The sequence below is a fragment of the Esox lucius genome, chromosome 2 (genome assembly GCF_011004845.1).
Source record: "Esox lucius isolate fEsoLuc1 chromosome 2, fEsoLuc1.pri, whole genome shotgun sequence".
In the NCBI taxonomy this organism is placed as follows: domain Eukaryota; kingdom Metazoa; phylum Chordata; class Actinopteri; order Esociformes; family Esocidae; genus Esox; species Esox lucius.
In genome coordinates this window covers 35,551,628-35,573,237 of record NC_047570.1, presented here as the reverse complement: position 1 = coordinate 35,573,237, position 21,610 = coordinate 35,551,628, and the positions used below count along the sequence as shown (strand labels likewise).

General features: G+C 42.5%; 1 protein-coding gene across 3 annotated transcripts; it reads left to right on the top strand.

Moving 5' to 3' along the window:
• Positions 1-5,778: 5,778 nt before the first annotated feature.
• On the top strand, positions 5,779-14,474 carry tppp3 (tubulin polymerization-promoting protein family member 3). 3 transcript variants are annotated; one of them, XM_010896170.4, is made up of 4 exons: positions 5,779-5,902; positions 10,559-10,758; positions 11,219-11,372; positions 13,035-14,474. In XM_010896170.4, the coding sequence occupies exons 2-4, from the start codon at positions 10,571-10,573 to the stop codon at positions 13,224-13,226; spliced, it is 534 nt and encodes a 177-aa protein (XP_010894472.1). In that variant the 5' UTR covers positions 5,779-5,902; positions 10,559-10,570; the 3' UTR covers positions 13,227-14,474. The 3 variants fall into 3 exon arrangements, with proteins under 3 accessions (XP_010894472.1, XP_010894473.1, XP_019906905.1); XM_010896171.4 differs by having other exon boundaries at positions 5,801-5,902; positions 10,539-10,758; XM_020051346.3 differs by lacking the exon at positions 5,779-5,902 and adding an exon at positions 9,976-10,161.
• Positions 14,475-21,610: the final 7,136 nt, after the last annotated feature.

The window sequence follows — 21,610 nt, the reverse complement described above, 5'->3', positions numbered from 1 at the left end:
GTTGAATTGAGTCCACCTGTCTCTGGTTGGTCCCACAGTTGGTTAGTACAATCTTTAACAAAAACATTGTGAAGACGAAGGAACATATAATGCAAATCCGGAATAAGGTTCTTCTAATCCACTAATCAGAGGTCCAAGCCATTGAATATCCCTCGGATCCCAGTAAAGTCCATCATTAAGAAATGGATAGAATATGGCACAACTGTCTAGAACAGGATATCCTCAAAAACTGTGTATCTAGGCAGGAAGGGCAATAGTCAGGGAGGACATCAAGAGACAAATAGCATCTGTAAAGGAGTTACTTGCTAAGATAGAAAACCTGCGAGTCTGCAAGAGACCTGGGACTTTGAAGAGGAAAAATCTTCCAGCAGGACAATGACCCAGAACAGAAAGGCAAAGCCACACGGGAGGGGCTTAAAAACCAAAAGGTCAATGTCCTTGAGTGGCCCAGTCAAAGCATGGACATCAATACAATTGAGAATATGTGGAAAAACTTGAAAATAGCCAACTTGGAAGAGCTTGAGCGATTTTTCACGAATGGGTAAGAATTGCTTTGTCCAGATGTGCAAAGTTAGTAGAGATGTATCCAAATCCAGACTCCAAATGGCTGTAATTGAGCCCTCCAATTATCTGAAGGGGGTTACTATACAATCAGTTATTTTCATTATTACTGTCGCCATCTAACCAACCAAACAGAAACCAGGTCAGTGGTAGCCCACTGGTGACATTTGGTTTATCCATAATACCTAAAAGAACAAAAGTTGAGAAAAAAAAAAGATTTTTAAAAGGTTTTTTAAATATCTTCAACTAGACAATAGACAAAGGTTTTAACAATGATAAAGGCTTTTTTAATGCTACATTATAGTCTATGTACAGTAATGTGAAAACGTGCAAATTGTTACGAGTGAGAATGACATGGGAGTATAAATAAAGGAATTCATATGGGTTATGTTCACAATGTTGTTTGTAGTCCACTGGTTGTCATTTCCTCATGGCAACGGGTCACAGTTACTGCTGCTGTGGTTACACATTGAAGTATTTCGCCTAACAAATATGGGAGTTTCTCAGTGTTTGATTTCAAATTCTTTGTGGGTCTGAATGATCTGAGGATAACGTGGCTCTAATGTGGACGTACATTTGACTGGAGTTTAGGATGTGCAGCTCAGTTTCCACCTAATTTTGTGGGCAGTCTGCACATAGAGTGGATATAAAAAGTCTACACACCCCTGTGAAAATGCCAGGTTTTTGTGATGTAAAAGAATGAGACAAAGATGAATCCTGTCAGAACTGTTTCCACTTTTAATGTGACATATAATGTGAACAATTCAATTGAAAAAAAAAACTGAAATCTTCAAGGGGTTGAAAAAACTTTACAATTACCTGGTTGCATAAGTGTGCACACCCTCTTATAACTGGGGATGTGGCTGTGTTCAGAATTAACCAATCACATTCAAACTCATGTTAACTAGAAGTCAATACACACCTGCCATCATTTAAAGTGGCTCTGATTATTTTCATATATACCATGGAACACAGTGAAGACAGTCATCAAGTGGTGAAAATATGGCACAACAGAAACATTACCAAAAACTGGATGTCCCTCCAAAATTGATGAAAAGACGAGAAGAAAACTGGTCAGGGAGGCTTCCAAGAGGCCTACAGCAACATTAAAGGAACTGCAGGAATTTATGGCAAGTACTGGCTGTGTGATACATGTGACAACAATCTCCTGTATTCTTCATATGAATGGATTATGGGGTAGGGTGGCCTTTTCTTACAAAGAAAAACATCCAAGGCCGGCTGAAGTTTGCAAAAACAAACATCAACTCCCCCAAAAGCACGTTGGAATTTTTTTTATAATCTGATGAAACCAAGGTTGAACTTTTTGCCCATAATTCCAAAAGGTATGTTAGGCGCAAAAACAACACTGCACATCACCCAAAGAACACCATACCCACAGTGAAGCATGGTGGTGGCAGCATCATGCTTTGGGGCTGTTTTTCTTCAGCTGGAACCGGGGCCTTAGTCAGGGTGTAGGGAATTATGAACAGTTCCAAATACCAGGCAATTTTGGCACAAAACCTTCAGGTGCCCGTTAGAAAGCTGAAGATGAAGAGGAAGTTCGCCTTTCAGCACGACAACTACCCAAAGCACACATCCAAATCCACAAAAGCATGGCTTCACCATAAGAAGATTAACGTTTTGGAATGACCCAGCCAGAGTCCAGACCTGAATCCAATTGAACATCTGTGGGGTGATCTGAAGAGGGTTTGCAATCTGACAGATTTGGAGCGCTTTTGCAAAGAATTGTGTGCAAATATTGCCACATCAAGATGCGCCATGCTAATCGACTCAACAAAGTATTAGTTTAAGTGTGTGCACACCAGGTTATCGTGAGTATTTATATTAATTTTTTCTCAAAGATTTCAGTTTGTTTGTTCAAGTTATAGGTTACATTGAAGGTAGAAAAAGTTCGGACATGATCTATCCTTGTCTCCTTCTTTTACATCACAAGAACTTGGCATTTTAGGGGTGTGTAGACTTTTTATATCCACTGTAGTCTGTCTTCTCCCTGGAGCCCAGTCTGCCTGTCATGGACTCTAGTCATGCTCTTTTGTATAAGAGGCCTGGGTCCCAGGCTGACTCTGTATAAATGAACCAAAAGTAAAATAAAGAATAAGTAAAAAAAAACATGTGTGCTTGGAATTTAACAGATTTTTCTAGTTTTTGAAGATTGGTGCTTATTGTCACAGTCTAGCATAATTTGAGGCTTTGTGTTGATCGCTGAGAATACTTTCATGTCTCAATCGGGTGTTTATCCTATCTGACCTCACAATCAAAGAGGACAATTGGTTTTATGACTGACTGGAGGATTTTAAAGCAGATTCCAATTGGGGTGTCACATTGTATGTTCTTTTTGGTTAAATTGAAGACCCTTGCCTCGTCTCTTTGTCTCTCTGTCTGCTCCGTGTCTCTCTCTTTGCCTGTCTCTCCATCCCTATTTTGCCCTATTTCTGTCTCTCACTGACTCTCTTTTTATTTTTTACACAGCTTCTGTAATGGGAGGACATAAGGCAGACCCACACACACACACACTAACGAACACATTCTCAGGATGTGAAGATTCAGAGAGAGGAAGTTGACAAGGCAGCATAATGCCCAGGATTTGTTTATAATGTCGCAGACCATTTACTGGTGGGAGCTATCCCAGAGCCTAATTGAACCCAGAGATAATTAAATATTTATATATCTGCTTGAATTACATCATAGTGCTTTACTTCGGTAAAGAGGTCAATTCAATCAAAACAATGGAATTCCATGGAAACGTGAGGGGGATGTTGCAGTTCCCTGTACAGAAAGTTAAATTATCTGAAAATATATTTTTAGATGCAAAACATAAATATGGTGACACTAGACCCTCCGGACCAGAAGACTTTATGTGACAAACTATAAATGTCAATTCTAAAACATTTGCCAAACACTGTATTTCTGAATAAAAAGGGTTAGAATAAGAAGGGTTAAAATTAAGAAACCACGGCAAATTTTATACAGTTCCTCACTCAAAACGTTCCTTTTCAACTTTTTTGGAAAGGAAAGAAAAAGGTGCAGTGGTCTCTTAAGTCTTTCCGGAGCTGCATGTGGATATATGTGTATTTAACTAGGAGTTATCAATCAATTGTTTTCTGTTGATTTATTTGAACACTTTGATCATTGAAAAACAACTCCTAATGAAACACATTCTTATTTTATATTTTATTTTCAGTGGAGTTAAAAAGTTTGGGTTCACTTAGAAATGTCCTTGTTTTTAAAATGTAAGCACATTTTCTGTCCATATACCGATCTCCCCTTTTAGAGTAATAACAAACAAAAAATACACATTGTGAAGTATGATGGTGGATGTGGGGCTTTTGTACACCCAAATGCTTTAGGGACATTGTTACAAGACATGATTACATGGACACCCACAAATTCCCAAGATTTATTGCCCAAAACCTGTCCAGAGTCCAGAGTTGAGTACCAGACCTTATTGGATCTGGAGTGTTTTGAGAAATGTGTTTTCCCAACTCAACAAACATTATAGGAGAAAACTAAGAGTTGTTATTTTGAGTGGGTTCACAAAGTATTAAATGCTGGACATAAATTTTTTAAATAAAATAATTTCACTTAGTATACATATAAAACATTATTTGGCAAACAATTTATATTTTACATGTTTTTTAGGTTATTTACTCTTTCTAGGTCCAGTATATACCAACATTTTTCAACAAAGTCTATTAGAGCTCCAAACGACTTTGACTACCACCACCTAGTTGTTTTTAGTAGCTATGCTACAAGATTATATGAATGGGAGTTAACATTATGTCACCCCTTGTAAACCATAAAGGGAAAACTTCTAAATGTTATTGGGTGAAAAAAACGAGACATATCAGGATCGGTCTTCAGTAACCACAATGTGGACTGTTTAACATACATTTAAGAAAACGTCAAATTTTGCAAATATTTTGACTGTGTGCCAATGACAGCAAACTTTTTCTATTCCCCGTGGTTTCCCTTCCATTGACCTTTATACAGCATATATCCATGCACATGTCTTTCAACAGACTAGATCAGAGAGAGGGAGACAGGGATGCAGAGAGAGAGAGAGAAAGAGAGAAAAAAGGAAAAAAAGGAGAGACAGGAAAGGAGAGGGATAGCGGGAGTGATTTACTACATAAAAGGAGGGCCGTGTCTGAACCACTACGAGATCTGTAGCACTGGTCTGTGGACCAGACCATAAACATGGCTCTTCACTACATCTGCAACTCTACAACCCAAGGTGGTATGAAAAAATACTGCCTGTGGGTTTTAGCTTTGCGGTCGACCTTCATCCCAGAGCAGCTACCAGATAAACTCTCCCGGCTGACCGTGACCGGCTCCGTCTGTTAACGGGTTGATCCAAAAGGCCTGGCCTATGACTTCCTGTCCGTCAAGTGGACGGATGGAGAAAGTGGCAGCCCCAGCAAAAAAAGGAGGTTTTGTGTAACTTCTGGATGCTGCCTCCTTTCAGTCTCAACATTCCTATAGTTGACGTTCCACTCTCTGAACTGCAAACGGCCCGTTGCAATATACCAGATGAATTATCTGCTGAAAGTGCCATGGGTGGAGTAAAATAACGTCCTCATTCAGGGTTTGGGCAGTCGGCCAAATAAGACATTGATTAAAATCTGTCTTATAAAAACACCGGACTTTTCTGCGAATCATGATTTTAATCACCTCACAGCTTGTCTCTCTCATGCACTTCTCAGACATGTTCAAACGCTAGAGAAAAACAAGATTGTGGAGCTAGTGTACAGGAAGTGAAGGCAACCATTCTGTGGAGTAGATGGAGCTGCTGTCAGTAACACAGCCTCAGGTTGTAGTATTCTGTTTATTCAAACACCCCCATTGATTCAATGTTAATGAAATATAATCCAAATGGCCTCGCGGGTTTCCCGGCCAGTTTTGACAAAGCTATTCTGCCTATCTCCAAACTCTGTCCGCCCAAACCTCTCCCGTCTTCCTGAGGCCTCTCAACCTGACCCTGCCCATCTGATTAATGACTGTGGTCACACCACTTCTACATGGAGAAAGACTTCTCTCCCTCTCTCCCTCAAACTCTCTCCCTCCATCTCTCTCCCTAGCCCTCTCGCTCCCTTTCTCTCTCTCTCTCTCCCCCATTTATTGCCCTCCCTTGTTGTTGAACAGGATGTCTCCATGGAGACAGGGATAAACAGATGATAACAAGTTCTCAGCAGCCCTTTAAAGCTCATTTGAGCGCCCGTGTTGGCGTTTGAGGCGAGGCAGTGCAGAGCAGAGCAGGACAGAGAGAGAGAGAGGCAGAGAGGCAGAGAGAGAGGCAGAGGGGATTTGGAGTTAGCGAGAGGTAAGAGCTGCTGCAGGATAATCATAATATTTCTACTGATTATAGTTTTTACATCATTTGTGTTGATAAAGGATGCATTCTATCACTTGGAGCTCTGCTACTACTACTAAAACGACTACTACTGCTACTGATACTACAATCACTATTACTGGATTAGTGTACGCTACCTCTCGTTAAGTGTGTGTGTGTGTGTGTGTGTGCAAGGGTGTGTGTGTGTGCGTGCATGTGTGCGTGTGTCTCTGAATGCTGACCCTAAGTAAAGTCACACACGTCTGTGTGACTTGCTGCAAAGCTGCACAGCAAATAACAGTCCTAAAATAATCATTATCTGTTGATAGCACACAGGTGTTTTCTCTTGCGTACTGCGACAATGGTGTTATTGTTATTGCCCTGGCTGATGCGTGTGATTCGCGGATGAGGGAGGCTGCTTGTTGTGTTGCCAGGCAACTGTTTGTGTGCTTTGGCATTCCATTGGTGTGACACAATTTATATTGACATGAGAAAAAGAGAGAGCATTCATATTTATTCAGACATCGAACGAATGTCTCTGGGTTCCTGACAGTGGAACGTTTGCTATGATGCTGTGGTTACTAGTCATGTTTTTGGTTTGTTGGAGTTCAAGTCCTTTGCATGTAACAGTGATGTGCGAATGATCACAAACCCGTATCTATAATCTCATATGTAATACTCGTGCTTTGTCTCTGCTGGCTAAATATACACAGGCAAATTTCCTCTCAAGTATTTCTGTGAAGAGTTAAGGAAAATTACACGGTACAGGGTTAAAATCAAATTCATATTTGAAAATAAAAGTCACTACTTTGCACATTGCAACTATGTACAGGGGACGAAATAAAGGTTAACTGAAATAAATCCGATTTCTGCCCTATAATTATGTAGATGGTGACAGCACCATTAGTCCTTCATTTGACAGTAATCGTTTGTTTGGCCCTGTATACCCCAATAGATCAGCCAGGTTAATGACAACCGGTGATCAAATAAGTCAGTGTAAAAATATATCCATATAGCAAATTAAAATGTAAACTATCTGGGAATATTTTAATTATCTATACTCTCCAGGTATATTTTGTATTTATTTTAATAATCTACCCTGTGTTTTTTTTTTTTACATTTTCACTCTCTGGGTATATATATGAATAATATTTACTCTCTGGGTATATTTGATTAATCTATTTTCTTTGGGTATGTTTGAATAATCTTCACTCTCTGGGTATATATGAATAATCTATACCCTCTGGGTTTATTTGAATAATCTATACTCTCTGTGTATATTTGAATAATCTTTACTCTCTGGGTATATTTGAATCATCTTTACTCTCTGGGTATATTTGAATCATCTATTCTCTCTGGGTATATATTAATATTATTTACTCTCTGGGTATATTTGATTAATCTATTCTCTCTGGGTATATTTGAATAATATATACTCTCTGGGTAATTGTATGCCAACCCTCTGTAAAGTGTTTGCATGCAGGACAGGAGGTTGCTTTTCATTTTAAATAAAATAACCTGCATACATTATTATTTGTAGCTGTCATATAACTGTATTAAATCACTTATTGTCTACATATGTTGTAGCTTAATTTGGTTACCCCAGGAAATGCAAGCTGGTGTAATCAAGCTTCGAAAAGGCTGTTGTCCAACATCCACATTATCAGAGCTATCTAAATAATAAACAACCCCTACCAAAATAATAAACAACCCTATCTAAATAATAAACAACCCCTACCAAAATAATAAACAACCCTATCTAAATAATAAACAACCCCTACCTAAATAATAAACAAGCTCTACCAAAATAATAAACAACCCCTACCTAAATAATAAACAACCCCTACCTAAACTAATATGCCCAAATAACAATTTGCACCCGTTGCTGTTTAATGGTTCTACTGCTGTAACAAATTGACTCAAGTTAAGATCCTACATGTGTGCATGGAGGGAGGGGAGCAGTCTGTCAGTACTGCTGTTGAAATCCAGATCCCTCTAAACCCAGTCAAACTTTTAGCGGAACATGTACAGTGAGCAAACATAATCTGACCATAATTTCAGGCTGTCCCATGTTCACCACATGTTCCCTGACCCTTTGGGTAGAGCCGCTGGCTGCGGTGTGCGTTACAAACCTCTTGTGCTGAGATTTGGCTTAATCACATTCACACTCACCCGCATACACACACGCGCGTACACACACACACACACACACAGCTTGGTTCACGTCTGCTACTCAACAGCCCGCAACCTAATCCCAGAAATGTTGAAAGATGCTGGGGTACAACCTGTTTCTACGGGCCATGCTGGGGGATGAAACACATTTAAGGAATTTCCCGGGTGCACATACCCCCTGAGTTCCTGAATATTTCACTCATCATCCCATGTGTACACTTATATGCATACATATATACACACACACACACATATATGTTATATATTCTTTTCAATAGTAGGATCATCTACGGGTTTGTATGGCCAGAATTCCACGGCTAACGTCTGTTCTCTCAGGCATGATGTAACAGGGGGCTGTTTCAAAATGGCTACCGAAGCACTTAGAGCTATAAAACAAAATACTTGCCAAGTCTGTGGTTGTGCTACATCGTAAGGATTAGAAACCAGAGATTATACAGTATATAGTATATACTGAATTTAGATGATAATTATTGTATTTTATAGTACAGACTCGGGGTCACTCATTAAAAATGCCATTACTATCACTGGATTATGTGAATGTGTTTATGTAGACAGTGCCCGGTGAGGTGTGTCTGTTAAATGACTAAAATGTAAATGTGTCAAAAAGGTAGAAAAATGGCAGCCTGTTAGTATCCAGGTTGAGCAGGCGGAGTGAAAGTGAGACCAAATACGCACACACACACAAACACACAAAGAAAGTTGTACAATTTATTTAATGAAGGCATTGCCTGGGAACACCCCAAACATGCCATCTAAAACACTAAACCTGCACAATGAATCAAAAACCCAAAAGACACAGAAGGAGGTGAAGCCCATCTGGTTTCCCTCAGCACACCATATTTTAGTTTGTTAGTTTGTTCATTCAACCCTGGACTCCACCGTGCCTCCAGTCTACATTCATCTCCTGAGGGTGGCCATCAGGAGCGGAGAACAAAACGCAGTTTAAAAACGCACAGGAGAAACATTCAACCGTCATTTACCCAATAAATTCCTGGTTCAGAATCAGGCAATTCATCACACGTGAAGCTGTGACGATTGTGTCGGTAGAATCGAGAAAAGGGGGTCAAACAAATGTAATTCTACAGCAGATTTCCCACCTGAGGCCAGTTGTCTTTGCAGAGTAGCCAATGGTCTCTGAGGTGATTCACTACTGACAGCCAATACCTTTAACGCATTCCGGGCAAACGATCCCTCAGTTGAGATTGCCAAGCTCCTACAGAAACACACTGTTTTAAAAAAGTTAAAGGTGACCTCACCTGTTCTCAGACGCATCAGCAACGATCACAACCCCAACCAAAATGTTGTTACATTGTGAAGCAGGCCATTGCTCTGCTTGGTTCATTTCAATAGGCTAGAATTGGATTTCACTCTTACTTTGTCTTCTAAACTGATGACTTGTCTACAAGGTGCGTCTTTTAAGCTGGAAAGAGATTTCAGACTAAACATAATTTAACCGGGTTGCACCTTTCATTGTTTCACCCCATGGAAGAATTTCACTGTTAACGTGTACTGTGTTCAAAGTATAAAAGGCTCATATACAATGGATGCCGTTTGGTTTGTCTGTCGACAGTCTGTCTGTCTGTAGACTTTTTGTCTGTCTCTAGGCGGTTTGTTGGCTGAATTTCTGTCTGTAATTAGTCGGTCTGTCTGTCTGTAGACTTTTTGTCTGTCTCTAGGCTGTTTGTTGTCTAACCGTGCAAGTTCCATCCAGCACCTTGTTCTATACATAAGAACAGCTGATCACACATCACACACACACTCAACAAGCGCATCCAAATTGCAAAGCTTATCGTCTTCCTCAATTATCTTGCCTCTCTTCTCTCCTTTCCATGACCTCTCCTACTTCTCCTTCTTCTCCTACTTCTCCTACTTCTCCTTCTCTCCACCCCTTCTGCACCAACTCCCCTTCCGCTCCACCACCCCTTATCCACCTCCCTCTCCTGACATGAAAGTGAATCCTTGCGACACGTTGTAAAATCTGCAGCCCTGAGGGGATGAGGTCTGTATGGGTAAAATGAAAGGACTCCACAGTAAACGTGCAGTACAGAACAGTACATGTGAGTAAGTACAGAACAGTACATGTGAGTAAGTACAGAACAGTACATGTGAGTAAGTACAGAACAGTACATGTGAGTAAGTACAGAACAGTACATGTGAGTAAGTACAGAACAGTACATGTGAGTAAGTACAGAACAGTACATGTGAGTAAGTACAGAACAGTACATGTGAGTAAGTACAGAACAGTACATGTGAGTAAGTACAGAACAGTACATGTGAGTAAGTACAGAACAGTACATGTGACCTTCAAAGTCGGAGGTTCCTCTGAAGCTGTCGAAGTGTCTGCCCATCGCACCGTCTTCTACAAACCCAGAAAAAACATGACGAGGAAGGCCAGTGTTGTGTGATGGACCCCTTCCTTTATTATTGAAAATAGATTCCCTTCTATGTCTACAGAAATTGTTAAAGATGGCGGAAAGCCTGGACATGGAGCAGCTGATGAACTCCTTTAAGAAGTTTGCAATCCATGGCGACACTAAGGCTACAGGGAAAGAGATGAACGGGAAGAACTGGGCGAAACTCTGTAAGGACTGCAAGATCATCGATGGGAAGAATGTCACAGGCACCGACGTGGACATCGTCTTTACCAAAGTCAAGTTAGTTTCACCCACACTCAGTAGAATCAACGTTACAATTGTGCTACAGATAGACAGGTTAACATTCAGATCATCGAAAAGAGAAGCGAACAAAACTTCTGTTGGAATTCCAATTGGAATTCATGGTAGTTCCCATATTAAGTAAAACATGCTGATTGGAGTAAAATATGATAATACAATTATTAATGCAATACATGCAATTATTACATAGAGTACATTTTTTTACATTTTATATATTTAATGTTTACATTATTCATTTTTTATATTAGCATGTGAGTGTAATATATAAATGATAATTAAAATGTGTGTTTGATTACATCTAGTCAAGGGTGTCCCGTGAAATCCCTGGTGCTCTGCTAAGTACACCCTTTAGATTATTAAACACATAAAATCACCTGATATCTGATTTGTGTTTGAATCCAGCATTCTTGTGTAATGTCTGACGTTTCTGCCTGGGCAGAGCAAAGACATCCCGGGTCATCACCTACGAAGAGTTCCAGAAAGCCTTGGAGGAGCTGGCCCCTAAGAGGTTCAAAGGTCAGAGCAAAGAGGAGGCCCTGCAGTCGGTTCACAAGCTGATCGAGGGCAAGGAGCCCACCAATGTAGGAGTCACGGTGAGGAAGACACACACACACAGCTTCAGAAAACAAATCTAATCACAGTGGGAGATGGTCACGATGGTAATGGTTCCTTGGATCATGGTTAATCAGCATGGTTAATCAGCATGGTTAATCAGCATGGTTAATCAGCATGGTTAATCGGCATGGTTAATCGGCATGGTTAATGGCCTGACACCTGCTGAGGAATATATATTACAGGAAATCCAAACTCTGCCACGTTGTTCCTGGAGACCTACCACGCCTCAGCTATCTGCACTGACCCCAGGTGTGATTTGCCTGATTTAGTTCATCAGCCAGAAGGCTATCGATGTCTAGTTAGGACGCTGGTATCTCCGGAGCAGACGGGGAGAATCCAGCTAATGTATGTACCCCTCTAAAGAACCTGTTACGGTTTCCCTGACATAGAATAACCCTAGTCCTGGACTAAAATAGATGTTTAATGGAGGCTCATTTTAGAAACTTGTGTCCTGGGAAACCGGGTCTGTAGTTAGGTATTGGACACTGCCCTTACTCGCAGTATATTGGACATTACACCACAACCCCCCCCCCCTCCCCTCACAGAGTAGCCGTTGCTATTATAAACTTGATACCAAGATTCTTAGAACAGTGAAATGTATTTTTACCACACCTGTGGTTTAAGGCCTAAGACAGACTGGCTGTCAGCCACTAAGCATTCACCCGTTTTATAATGTAATTTACAATCATTACTGTTTTACTGCACTGCTGTTATGATCTGATCTAAATTGACGCGAAAACTCACGTATTTTGTGTTTTAACTGTAGCTAGATTCTGTAAATAAACACTGCCTGCCAAGAAAGGCCAAGCACTTTGCCTTGTTTGTTGAGGATTATACGGACTGGCTCGTTGTAGAGGGGGTGAGAGGTCGGCCATTTGTGGAGGATAATAACTGAGTGTTTATCAGACACTTAGAAACTGGAGGAGGTTGTTTAGAAGTCCCTTAGCAATCACAGAGAGAGTCAAGAGTCTCATTCCCACTAAAGATAATTGAGGAGAGTGTGTGTGTGTGTGTGTGTGTGTGTGTGTGTGTGTGTGTGTGTGTGTACTCAGTCTTCTTATCTAGACTGCCTTATTGCTTTAGCTCGCTCTGATTTAACTCACATGCACAACATCACAGCCCAAAGGTTTTCACCCTCTGGGTTGTAATTCATAGTAGTCTAAATGTTACCTTTTATTTGAAGAGTCCCAATTCCCATCTGTACATGTTCAATAGATACGCAATACCATCAACAAATGTTCACCAAGCAATTCGTTGATAAGCCACGGCTTGTTAAGGTTAGGGTTACGTTTAGAATTAAGTTTAGGGTAAAGTTTAGGTTAGGGGTTAGGGTTAGTAGACAGTTCAAATGTTACTGAGAGTCAGTAGATAATCTGCAGAATATCTACAGACACCCTTTTGGGACTACATGGGCTACATGGTGTGTAGTTTGAGTCCCCTGCCTCGCGTAACGACTGCGCCCTGACGGCTAGGGTTCATGACCTGGTCGTGGTATCTAACCTCTTCTTTGCGGTGACCGCCCTGGGGTCCGGCAAATGGCTGTGACGACTGGCAAAGGGCCGCCACGGGGGTTTGGTAGTCGAACATGGATGCCTGCGGTTAAAAACTAAAATGTTTTCCTTCCTCCGTTCCACCCACAGAAGGTGGCCAAGACCGCCGCAGTGGACAGGCTCACGGACACATCCAAGTACACGGGCTCCCACAAGGAGCGTTTCGATGAGAGCGGGAGAGGGAAAGGCAAGGGCGGCCGGGAGGAGCTGGTGGAGAACACGGGCTACGTCGGCTCCTACAAGAACGCCGGGACGTACGAGGAGAAGACCAAGGCCAAGTAGATCAGAGGAGGCTGGTGAGGGGTGGAGGGGCTCACAACAATGTCCGGAATGGACCTGAAGCCAGGTGTTCCATTCCTGCTTTTAGTATGTGCACTTCTTCAGCTTTGAAATGACACCAGCCACCGTTGAAGTCGACCGCCAGGGTTAGGGCCAGGCCTTCTGGAGGCTTGCCCACAGCTGGAGCTTTCTATTCCCCCATTGTCCCGTGTCAGATGGCGTCCGGAGCGGATCCGGTGAAATGAACGTGACGCAAGACGGTCATCTCCCCACCACTCTGAGCTTGGCTCTGAAGCGAAACAGTCTGGACCAAATTCCTCCCTAAACTCAGAACCTTGACTCTTAACCTGAGGCTGACCCATATGTTTACCCCTGCATTTAACCATTAGAGAGGCTGTGATGACCTCAACTGAGATAGGACAGCATTCACAGATTACCTGATAAACTGTACATTGACCTGAACGCCCGACCACACCTATTACCCAGAGTCATACATTTATCCCCAGGTTTTAGTCAAATACCTGGATTACAGTTATTCTTGTCTAAAAGTAGACATATGGAGAAAATTATAATTAAACTAGATATATGAATATATACTCAACTTACAGTATTTCAAGTAACTTTGTACACTTAAAATGATTGTCCATCCGTGACCGAAAGTGATGGTGTGCAAGTGATGTTCTGGTCAATGCGTTTGTTGCGTTGTGATGCATTATCGATGACTCCTCCGCATTCTGTAGCTGTGATGTTATCTCTCCAATAACATTACATTGGGGAAATCGGAGGGAAACAATGAACTGTAACTGGATGTCTAGAATTGTCCCAAATTCTAAAATTTGGCGCCATGTTCTTGACCTTGTTGAGCCGCACTGGGAGATTCTGATGCAAGCGTTGGTCTGGTGTGAAAACATCAAGCCGACAGTCAAAATCCATTGCATGATTCGAGACAAGAAAACACAAACTGGGCGCTAAGTTTCCGTGTCTTCTCAGTTTTGAATGGTTTCCTTTTTCTACATTACAGTAGTTTAGTTTAGCTTTTTAGGCCTACCGCTTTAGGATTAAAGTTTTACAACTATTGTTATATTTTGACACTATATCGGTTCGTATTTTGTTATTCAACATTGATCTTTGTGTATTTTCTGTTTTTGTTTCTTTCATTGTGTTTGTTTTATTGACAGTGCAGAAACTGGAAAATGGCTGCACTGGAGCTGATTTTAATGTATAAAAGTTTTAATAAATAGTATCTCTTTAGGTTGTGTGGTACTAATTTGTCTTCTCTCTCCATCTTTTTTGAATGTAAAAGACCACTCTTATTCAGGTAGACTTACTGTAGTCATTAAGACGACTGTTCTTATTCAGATGGACTTAGAGTATTCATTTAGCAGACTATTCCCAAAAGTGGGCATCCTGGAAGATCCTGCGCAAAAAAGCCAGGCGCCGGCATATATCCGGGAAGCCCTTTTTGTCATTTCAGCCCATGCCCCTCCAAAGGTGGACCGTGCACATCCCTGAGCAGCTCCATTTACTGTAATCACCTTTTACAATAGCCACTGTTTACTGCAACTGTAAAATTAAAGAAGAAGAAAATAGACAAAACTCACATATTGGAAAATGTATAATTACAGAATTTGCTTTGGAAGTTAAAAAGACAAGCTAGACAGGCAGCTAAGTAGCCAACAACAGGCAGATCACTGATGAATCAAAACCTAGAAGCAAAATAACAAGATTGCATTTAGCTCATGTTGTGTAATAAAAAATGTATCGTGTTTTTCTTACAGCAACAATTCTTTATGTAAATCTCCCAGCTACCGGATGATGGAGAAGAAGCATTCAACTGAATGGACACTGAACCAGGATTGATCTTCTCCAGTTTCTCTGTATCCCTGCGCTGCTTTTAGTCATCTGACATTTAAAGGAAAGCTGCATTTGTCTTAAAGGGTTTGGATTTCTGTCCACCAAGGCAGTGTCTCAAATGGATCCTCATTCTGAAACAATAGTGAACTACAAAATGTTTGTTTTGTTTTGGCTCTGTACTCCACCATGGATTAGACATGATACCAGGGCTTAGGGGTTAAAGGGCAGACTGTCAGCTTCAATTTGAGAGAATTCTCATCCGTATAATATGAACCATTCAGAAATGGTACAACATTTTGTACAGTCTTTTCCCATTTTAGAATACCAAAATAATTTGGACACATTGGCCCTCATTTATCATTATTGCGTAGAAACGGGTGTATATGTTCGCGTAAGATTTTGCTTACACTCCTCTCACCGCCTGATTTATGGAGCTGTGCGTACCTTTAAAATCCAGGTGTACGCAATACCAGCCCTTGATAAATGCCGCGGCTGAAAACGATCGTCATTAGAATAACACGCCCCTATATATTCAAGTCTCCGCTTCCCCCACGCCCTCATTTTACGCCATGGACACACGGAAGACGGCAAAAAAGAGAAACTTCTCTGACGTGGAGATTGAGATGATCACCAGGGAGGTAGAAAGAAATAAAATTGTTTTATTTGGCAGTTTAAAAAGCGGAATAAAAGATGATGATGTGATGTGGAGTACCATTCATTCACATTAATAATTGCATGACAATTTGTAATATTCGTCTTATTATTTTATGATATTTATTATTAATGACGTTTATTGTTATTTAGAAGAAGAATGTCGTTATTATTATTATTTATATTATTATTATTTAAAAGAAGAATGTCATTTTTATTATTTTGTCAGTCTGAATTATATTTTGGTCATTAAAAGCCTTTTATTACTGAACCCAGTCCGTGCGCAACTGCCGGGCCTAACCCTGAAACATTATGTAAAGCGCACAGGCTCGCATCTGAAGGAATACATATAAATCAAATGCTTTGGTAAAGTCACACAAATTAAACCTTGAAGTCCATGTTGCACAAAAATAAACACTGAAGTTTGTAATTATTATGTTGTTGTTTTTTTTTACAGTGGGTCATAATATATCATATCTTTTAGTTTGTCAGTGTGTTAGGATATTTTTTTCTGCGCATTTCCACACTAACTCAAAACGTGCGTACACCACCTCCTGAGCTGGCGTAGGATTTGAGAGTGCCGTACGCCAACGTCCATATTGATAAATCTCAAAGTCACCGTGGTTTTGGGTCTACGCCAGGTGTACGCTGGAAATTTGGTGTACGCACTTTTGATAAATGAGGGCCATTATCATTATGTACAGTAAAATAGTCATGTTAAGGACTTAGTTGCATGTTCTTTGCAAGAAATGAGTGCCTGAAGTCTTTAATCCATAGATTTCGCCAGATGTTGGGTATCTTCCCTGGTGATGCTCTGCTAGGCCTGTACTGGGTATCTTCCCTGGTGATGCTCTGCCAGGCCTGTACTGGGTATATTCCGTGGTGATGCTCTGCCAGGCCTGTACTGGGTATCTTTCCTGGTGATGCTCTGCCAGGCCTGTACTGCAGCCATCTTCAGTTCCTGTTTGTTTCTGAGCTTTTTCCTTTCCGTATTCTCATCAGCACAAGAAAGTCACGCTTGATTGAATTCATATCAAGTGATTTACTTGGAAAGAAAGAAAACGTTATACTTTTTGACCCAAGAAAACCTTGGCAGCATTTGTCCTGCTGATCACAGCGGTTACATCATCATCTGAAAACAAATGATCCGGTTCCAGTAGCTGCCGTACTTGCTGAAACATAACACCGACTCAACCATATTTCATAGATGAGATGGAGTGCCAGGTGCTTTTTTCTTCCCACTTCCTAGTTGACTTTACTGGTGCTGAGCTCACCAGTGCTTTGTTTCTTCATCTTACATGTACCTAACAGTTGATTTTGGCTACGACTAACGTCTTGGCTATGTCTCTGATCAATTGATTCTGATTAATCTGCTTCATTGTGGCCTATCTTAACGTACTGGATTCCGACCCTTGCAGGGAAACCCTTCCACCCATGGAAACCATGGGGTGAACCTGGTTGTAAGATTTTATGTAGCTCACTTCTCACTTCGCCTCTGTCCTCGTCAATGTGACATTCTCACACAGCGCTGACACATCTTGAGCTTGCAGACAACGGCCGCATTCCAATTCGCTGCTTGTGACCCTGGAGATAGCAAAGTATACTGGGAACGTGGTGACATTTGGGACGCAGACCCGGCTCCCTGCACACTGCCCGGCAGAAGGAAACAGCGTTGCGGAATCATTCCGCAGGAAGGTCAGGACAGTCCTCTGATGCACATTTGTTGTTCTGCACCGTTCACTCGAAAAGGAAGTACACTCGAAGGAGAGCGCATTCCCCAGCCAACAACCACGTACGAGCTTAACACAAAGTAGCCCCCTGCAGCGCCATCCACCCTGGATGGCGCTGACCCAGTTGGCACCCAAAGTGAGAGCCCTCAAGCACCGTCAATATGCCAAGACCCGGATCAGAACTCCAGGCCGCAGCTGTACGGCACGGTGGTGACGACCCTACATTCCGGAGCCTCTGCATTATGTCTTTGGATGCCTTTAATCGCGTGACTGGTTTATCACCGCCTGTGTGAAAAATGACACCTGTTGCATTGGGACATCGGATGCTGTCAAGCATGGTAGACCATGTCGCTGGCCGCTCTAAAACAGCTGTGAGCTGCTATTTTTGGGTTTGATAAAATCAGCTGACATGCTTATATCTTGAATACTGTCAAGGCAATGAACTTTCATTTCCTATTAAATTTTTTACTTAAGTATTTTTATTAAAAGTGCAAGGCTCAGTCAAGAGACATGTGTCCAAGGATAACAGGGCCATGAATTTCCCCAAACTGTGGTTAAATCTGAAAAGATAAGTGTTAAGAAGTGGTGAACTAAATAGGGAATCAGGTGCCCTTTGCAATGTAACTTATTAAGGGGTTTTGTGTAAAACACACAGGGCCTGAGCAGAGCACACCCCCCCCCCTTCAAACACCCCCCCCCTCCTCCAACCCCCCTAACCCCCCCCCCCCCTCCAAACCCCCCCCCCTTCTCCAACCACACACCCCCTCCAAACACACACCCCACCTCCAAATGCCCCCCCCCTCCAAACCCCCCCCCCAGAAACACACACCCCTCCTCCAACCACACACCCCCTCCAAAAACACACACACCCTCCAACCCCCCCCACCCCCTAAAAACACCCCCACCCCCCCAAACACATACCCCTCCTCCAAACACACACCCACCCATCCAACAGTATGTGGCCAGAAGCAGTGGACAGCCCACGTGGGTCCCTTGTTGTCATAGCAGCATAAGCATACACAAAATAACACTTCAGCACCTGGCTCAAACGGTCCCTTGCTCTCACTCGCTTTCCCACCCACCCACCCTCTCTCTCTCCCACCCTCTCTCCCTCTCTCTCTCTCTCTCTCTCTCTCTCTCTCTCTCTCACTTTCTCTCTCTGCCTTCAGTGTTTGTAACCAAATATACATGTTCATGGCAACGCTGACTGTTTGGGACATCTCCTTGGAAGTTCTAATCAAAAACATATCTTGCCCCAATGCGGGCGGTCTTAGTCCGCCACCCCTAAGCCCCAAGGGGGCGGTCCTATTCTGCCTCCCCTGAACCCCAAGGGGGCGGTCCTAGTCCGTTTCCCTCTTGTACAACCTTTGTTCCAGAGGCTGCAGTGGTCGTGCAGTGGTCATGGATGGATGAATGGCACCCCATTTGAGAAGAGGGGCCTGGGGTTGTGTCACTCGGGCTGGGAGCTGAGGTTGTGTCACTGGGGACGGGGGTTGAAACTAGGGTTGGGTCTAGGGTTAGGATAGGCTCATGTTAACAGAAGGGTTAAGACTGAGGTTTAGGTTGAGGTAGACCAGTTTGGTTGCTAGGGTTGTGACAATTGCTCAGTTTGAGGTTGAGTCTAGTCCTGGGGCTGGTGCTGGGGCTAGGTTTAGGGCTAGGGTTGTGTATAGGATGAGGGTTGGGGGTAGTGCTGGGTCTATGGCTAGGATTGGGGCTTGGTTAAGGTTTAGGACTAGAATTGGGGCTAGGCCTAGGATTAGGGCTGGGGCTGGGTTTGGGTCTATGACTATGATTAGGGCTGGGACTAGGGTTGGGTCTGGGGCTATGATTGAGAAAAATTGAAGTAGGGTTTAAGGCTGGAGTCTGGAGCTGGGACTACAGTTTTGTCTAGGGTTGACATCTGGAGCTGGGACTAGGGATGGGTCTAGGGTTGACGTCTGGAGCTGGGACTAGAGATGGGTCTAGGGTTGACTTCTGGAGCTGGGACTAGGGATGGGTCTAGGGTTGACGTCTGGAGCTGGGACTAGTGTTGATGTCTGGAGCTGGGACTAGAGATGGGTCTAGGGTTGATATCTGGAGCTGGGACTAGGGATGGGTCTAGGGTTGATGTCTAGAGCTGGGACTAGAGATGGGTCTAGGGTTGATATCTGGAGCTGGGACTAGGGATGCGTCTATGTTTGATATCTGGAGCTGGGACTAGGGATGGGTCTATGTTTGATGTCTGGAGCTGGGATTAGGGATAAGTGTAGGGATGATGTCTGGAGCTCGGACTAGGGATGGTTATATGGTTGACGTCTGCATCTGGGACTAGGGAATTGAGCTGGGACTAGGGATGGGTCTAGGGTTAATGTCTGGAGCTAGGACTAGGGATGGGTCTAGGGTTTATGTCTGGACCTGGGACTAAGGATTGGTCTAGGGTTTATGTCTGGAGCTGGGGCTGGTAATAGTTTCTGATTAAAGACATGGTAACTGGCATTGGTGTGGGGAGCCTGACAAGCTCTAATGATGTCAGAGGATCCAGCAGAGCATGACAACAACATAATTGCAGAGCAGGACAAGATGAACTCCCCTCCCTGCACATAACTGTACAACAGATATGAACTGGGAGACACCAAGGCACCGGGGGCAAACATTTTGAAGTGAAGTCAAAGGACAAGTTGAGGTTTGGGATGAGATAAAATCAGGAAGAGATGCAGATAGGTTTCGGCATTCATTCAGAATAGTTAATGATTATTAAAGTTTGGGGAAGGTTTACCCCCCCAACCCAAAAAAATAGGAATACATAGCGCACAGCGCTGTGATTGATAGAGCTTGTGAGTCAGAGTTGGTCCCTTTAACTTAAATGGCTATCCTCGATCTCTGTCTACAAGCCACTATCCTTCTGGGTGATTTTAAATGCTCATGTGGCCTCTACTGGACAAGAGTTACTCGTAAAGTATGCATACTCTGCATGGAAGTAGTTCTTAGACATACTGCCCTTTAAGGATAGACAGAGTGCGCAATAAGGGAGAATATGGGGGCGGTGAGGTAGGATGTGGGGTAGATGAGGTAGGATGTGGGGTAGATGAGGTAGGATGTGGGGTAGATGAGGTAGGATGTGGGGTAGATGAGGTAGGATGTGGGGTAGATGAGGTAGGGTGTGGGGTAGATGAAGTAGGATGTGGGGAGGATGAGGTAGGATGTGGGGAGGATGATTTAGGATTTGGGGTGGATGAAGTAAGATCTGGGGTGGATGAGGGAGGATTTGGTTAAGAGGTGTGATGATCATAGTGGCCATTGTCAAGCCAACAGAGTAAAATCTAAAATCATGCCCAAAACTGGAAAACAATAACAACAGAATATTCCCATCTCTTAAGAGTCTGGAGGGAAGCACACATCAGTTAAAATAATAACAAAGGGTATTTATTTACAAAAATCACAACTTCAGTACTAAATCACTTCAGTGATTTCACTTCAGTGATTTAGTGGAGGGCGGTGGAGAGAGGTCTCCTTTTAAGAATGGGGGACCAGATCCTTTATTCCCTAGCCAAGTAGTGCTCTCAATCTCCACTGAGCTCCACCCATCGAAACTCTGTGAAAGAGAATACGAGAACAAAGGAACGACGGAACGCAAGGGTCGTCACAGTTCTAGCCTCCACATAACAACACTGTATCTTTAAATGTAAAACTATTATTAGCTTTTTTGGTCTGAACTGGTCTGAAAGTTAGCAATAAGTTTAGCTAGGTTTATTACTTGTTGTCTGTGTTGACTAGGGATGATCGCGGGCTATTGTTTTCCCATAATGGTAAGTCAACACAAACTCCTGCTAAAGGCTGATCCCAATGTCTGTTTCAGACACTTTCTGAAAACATGGTTGACCTGGGGTTGGCACTTAACCATGTTCTGACATGAAGTTGCTTTTACTTTGTGTGTGTGTGTGTGTGTGTGTTTGGGCTCAAACGAGTGTATATTTCTTTTGGCTGCAAAATGCAGATCCTCAGCATAGATGATTGAGCACATTAAATGTTCTACAGTGAAGCCCTAACATACAGTACCTGACCTCAGTGGTACATTCAATAGCTTCATGCCAGAGATATTCACACCATAACAGTTTAACCACTGCACACATACACACAAACATATACACACACACACAGAAACACACACAC

Bases quoted from the DNA above. Each gene is read 5' to 3' on its own strand.
- tppp3 (XM_010896170.4), top strand. From the start codon at position 10,571: ATGGCGGAAAGCCTGGACATGGAGCAGCTGATGAACTCCTTTAAGAAG. The intron at 10,759-11,218 runs GTTAGTTTCACC...CTGCCTGGGCAG, and splicing joins ATCGTCTTTACCAAAGTCAA to AGCAAAGACATCCCGGGTCA. The intron at 11,373-13,034 runs GTGAGGAAGACA...TTCCACCCACAG, and splicing joins CCACCAATGTAGGAGTCACG to AAGGTGGCCAAGACCGCCGC.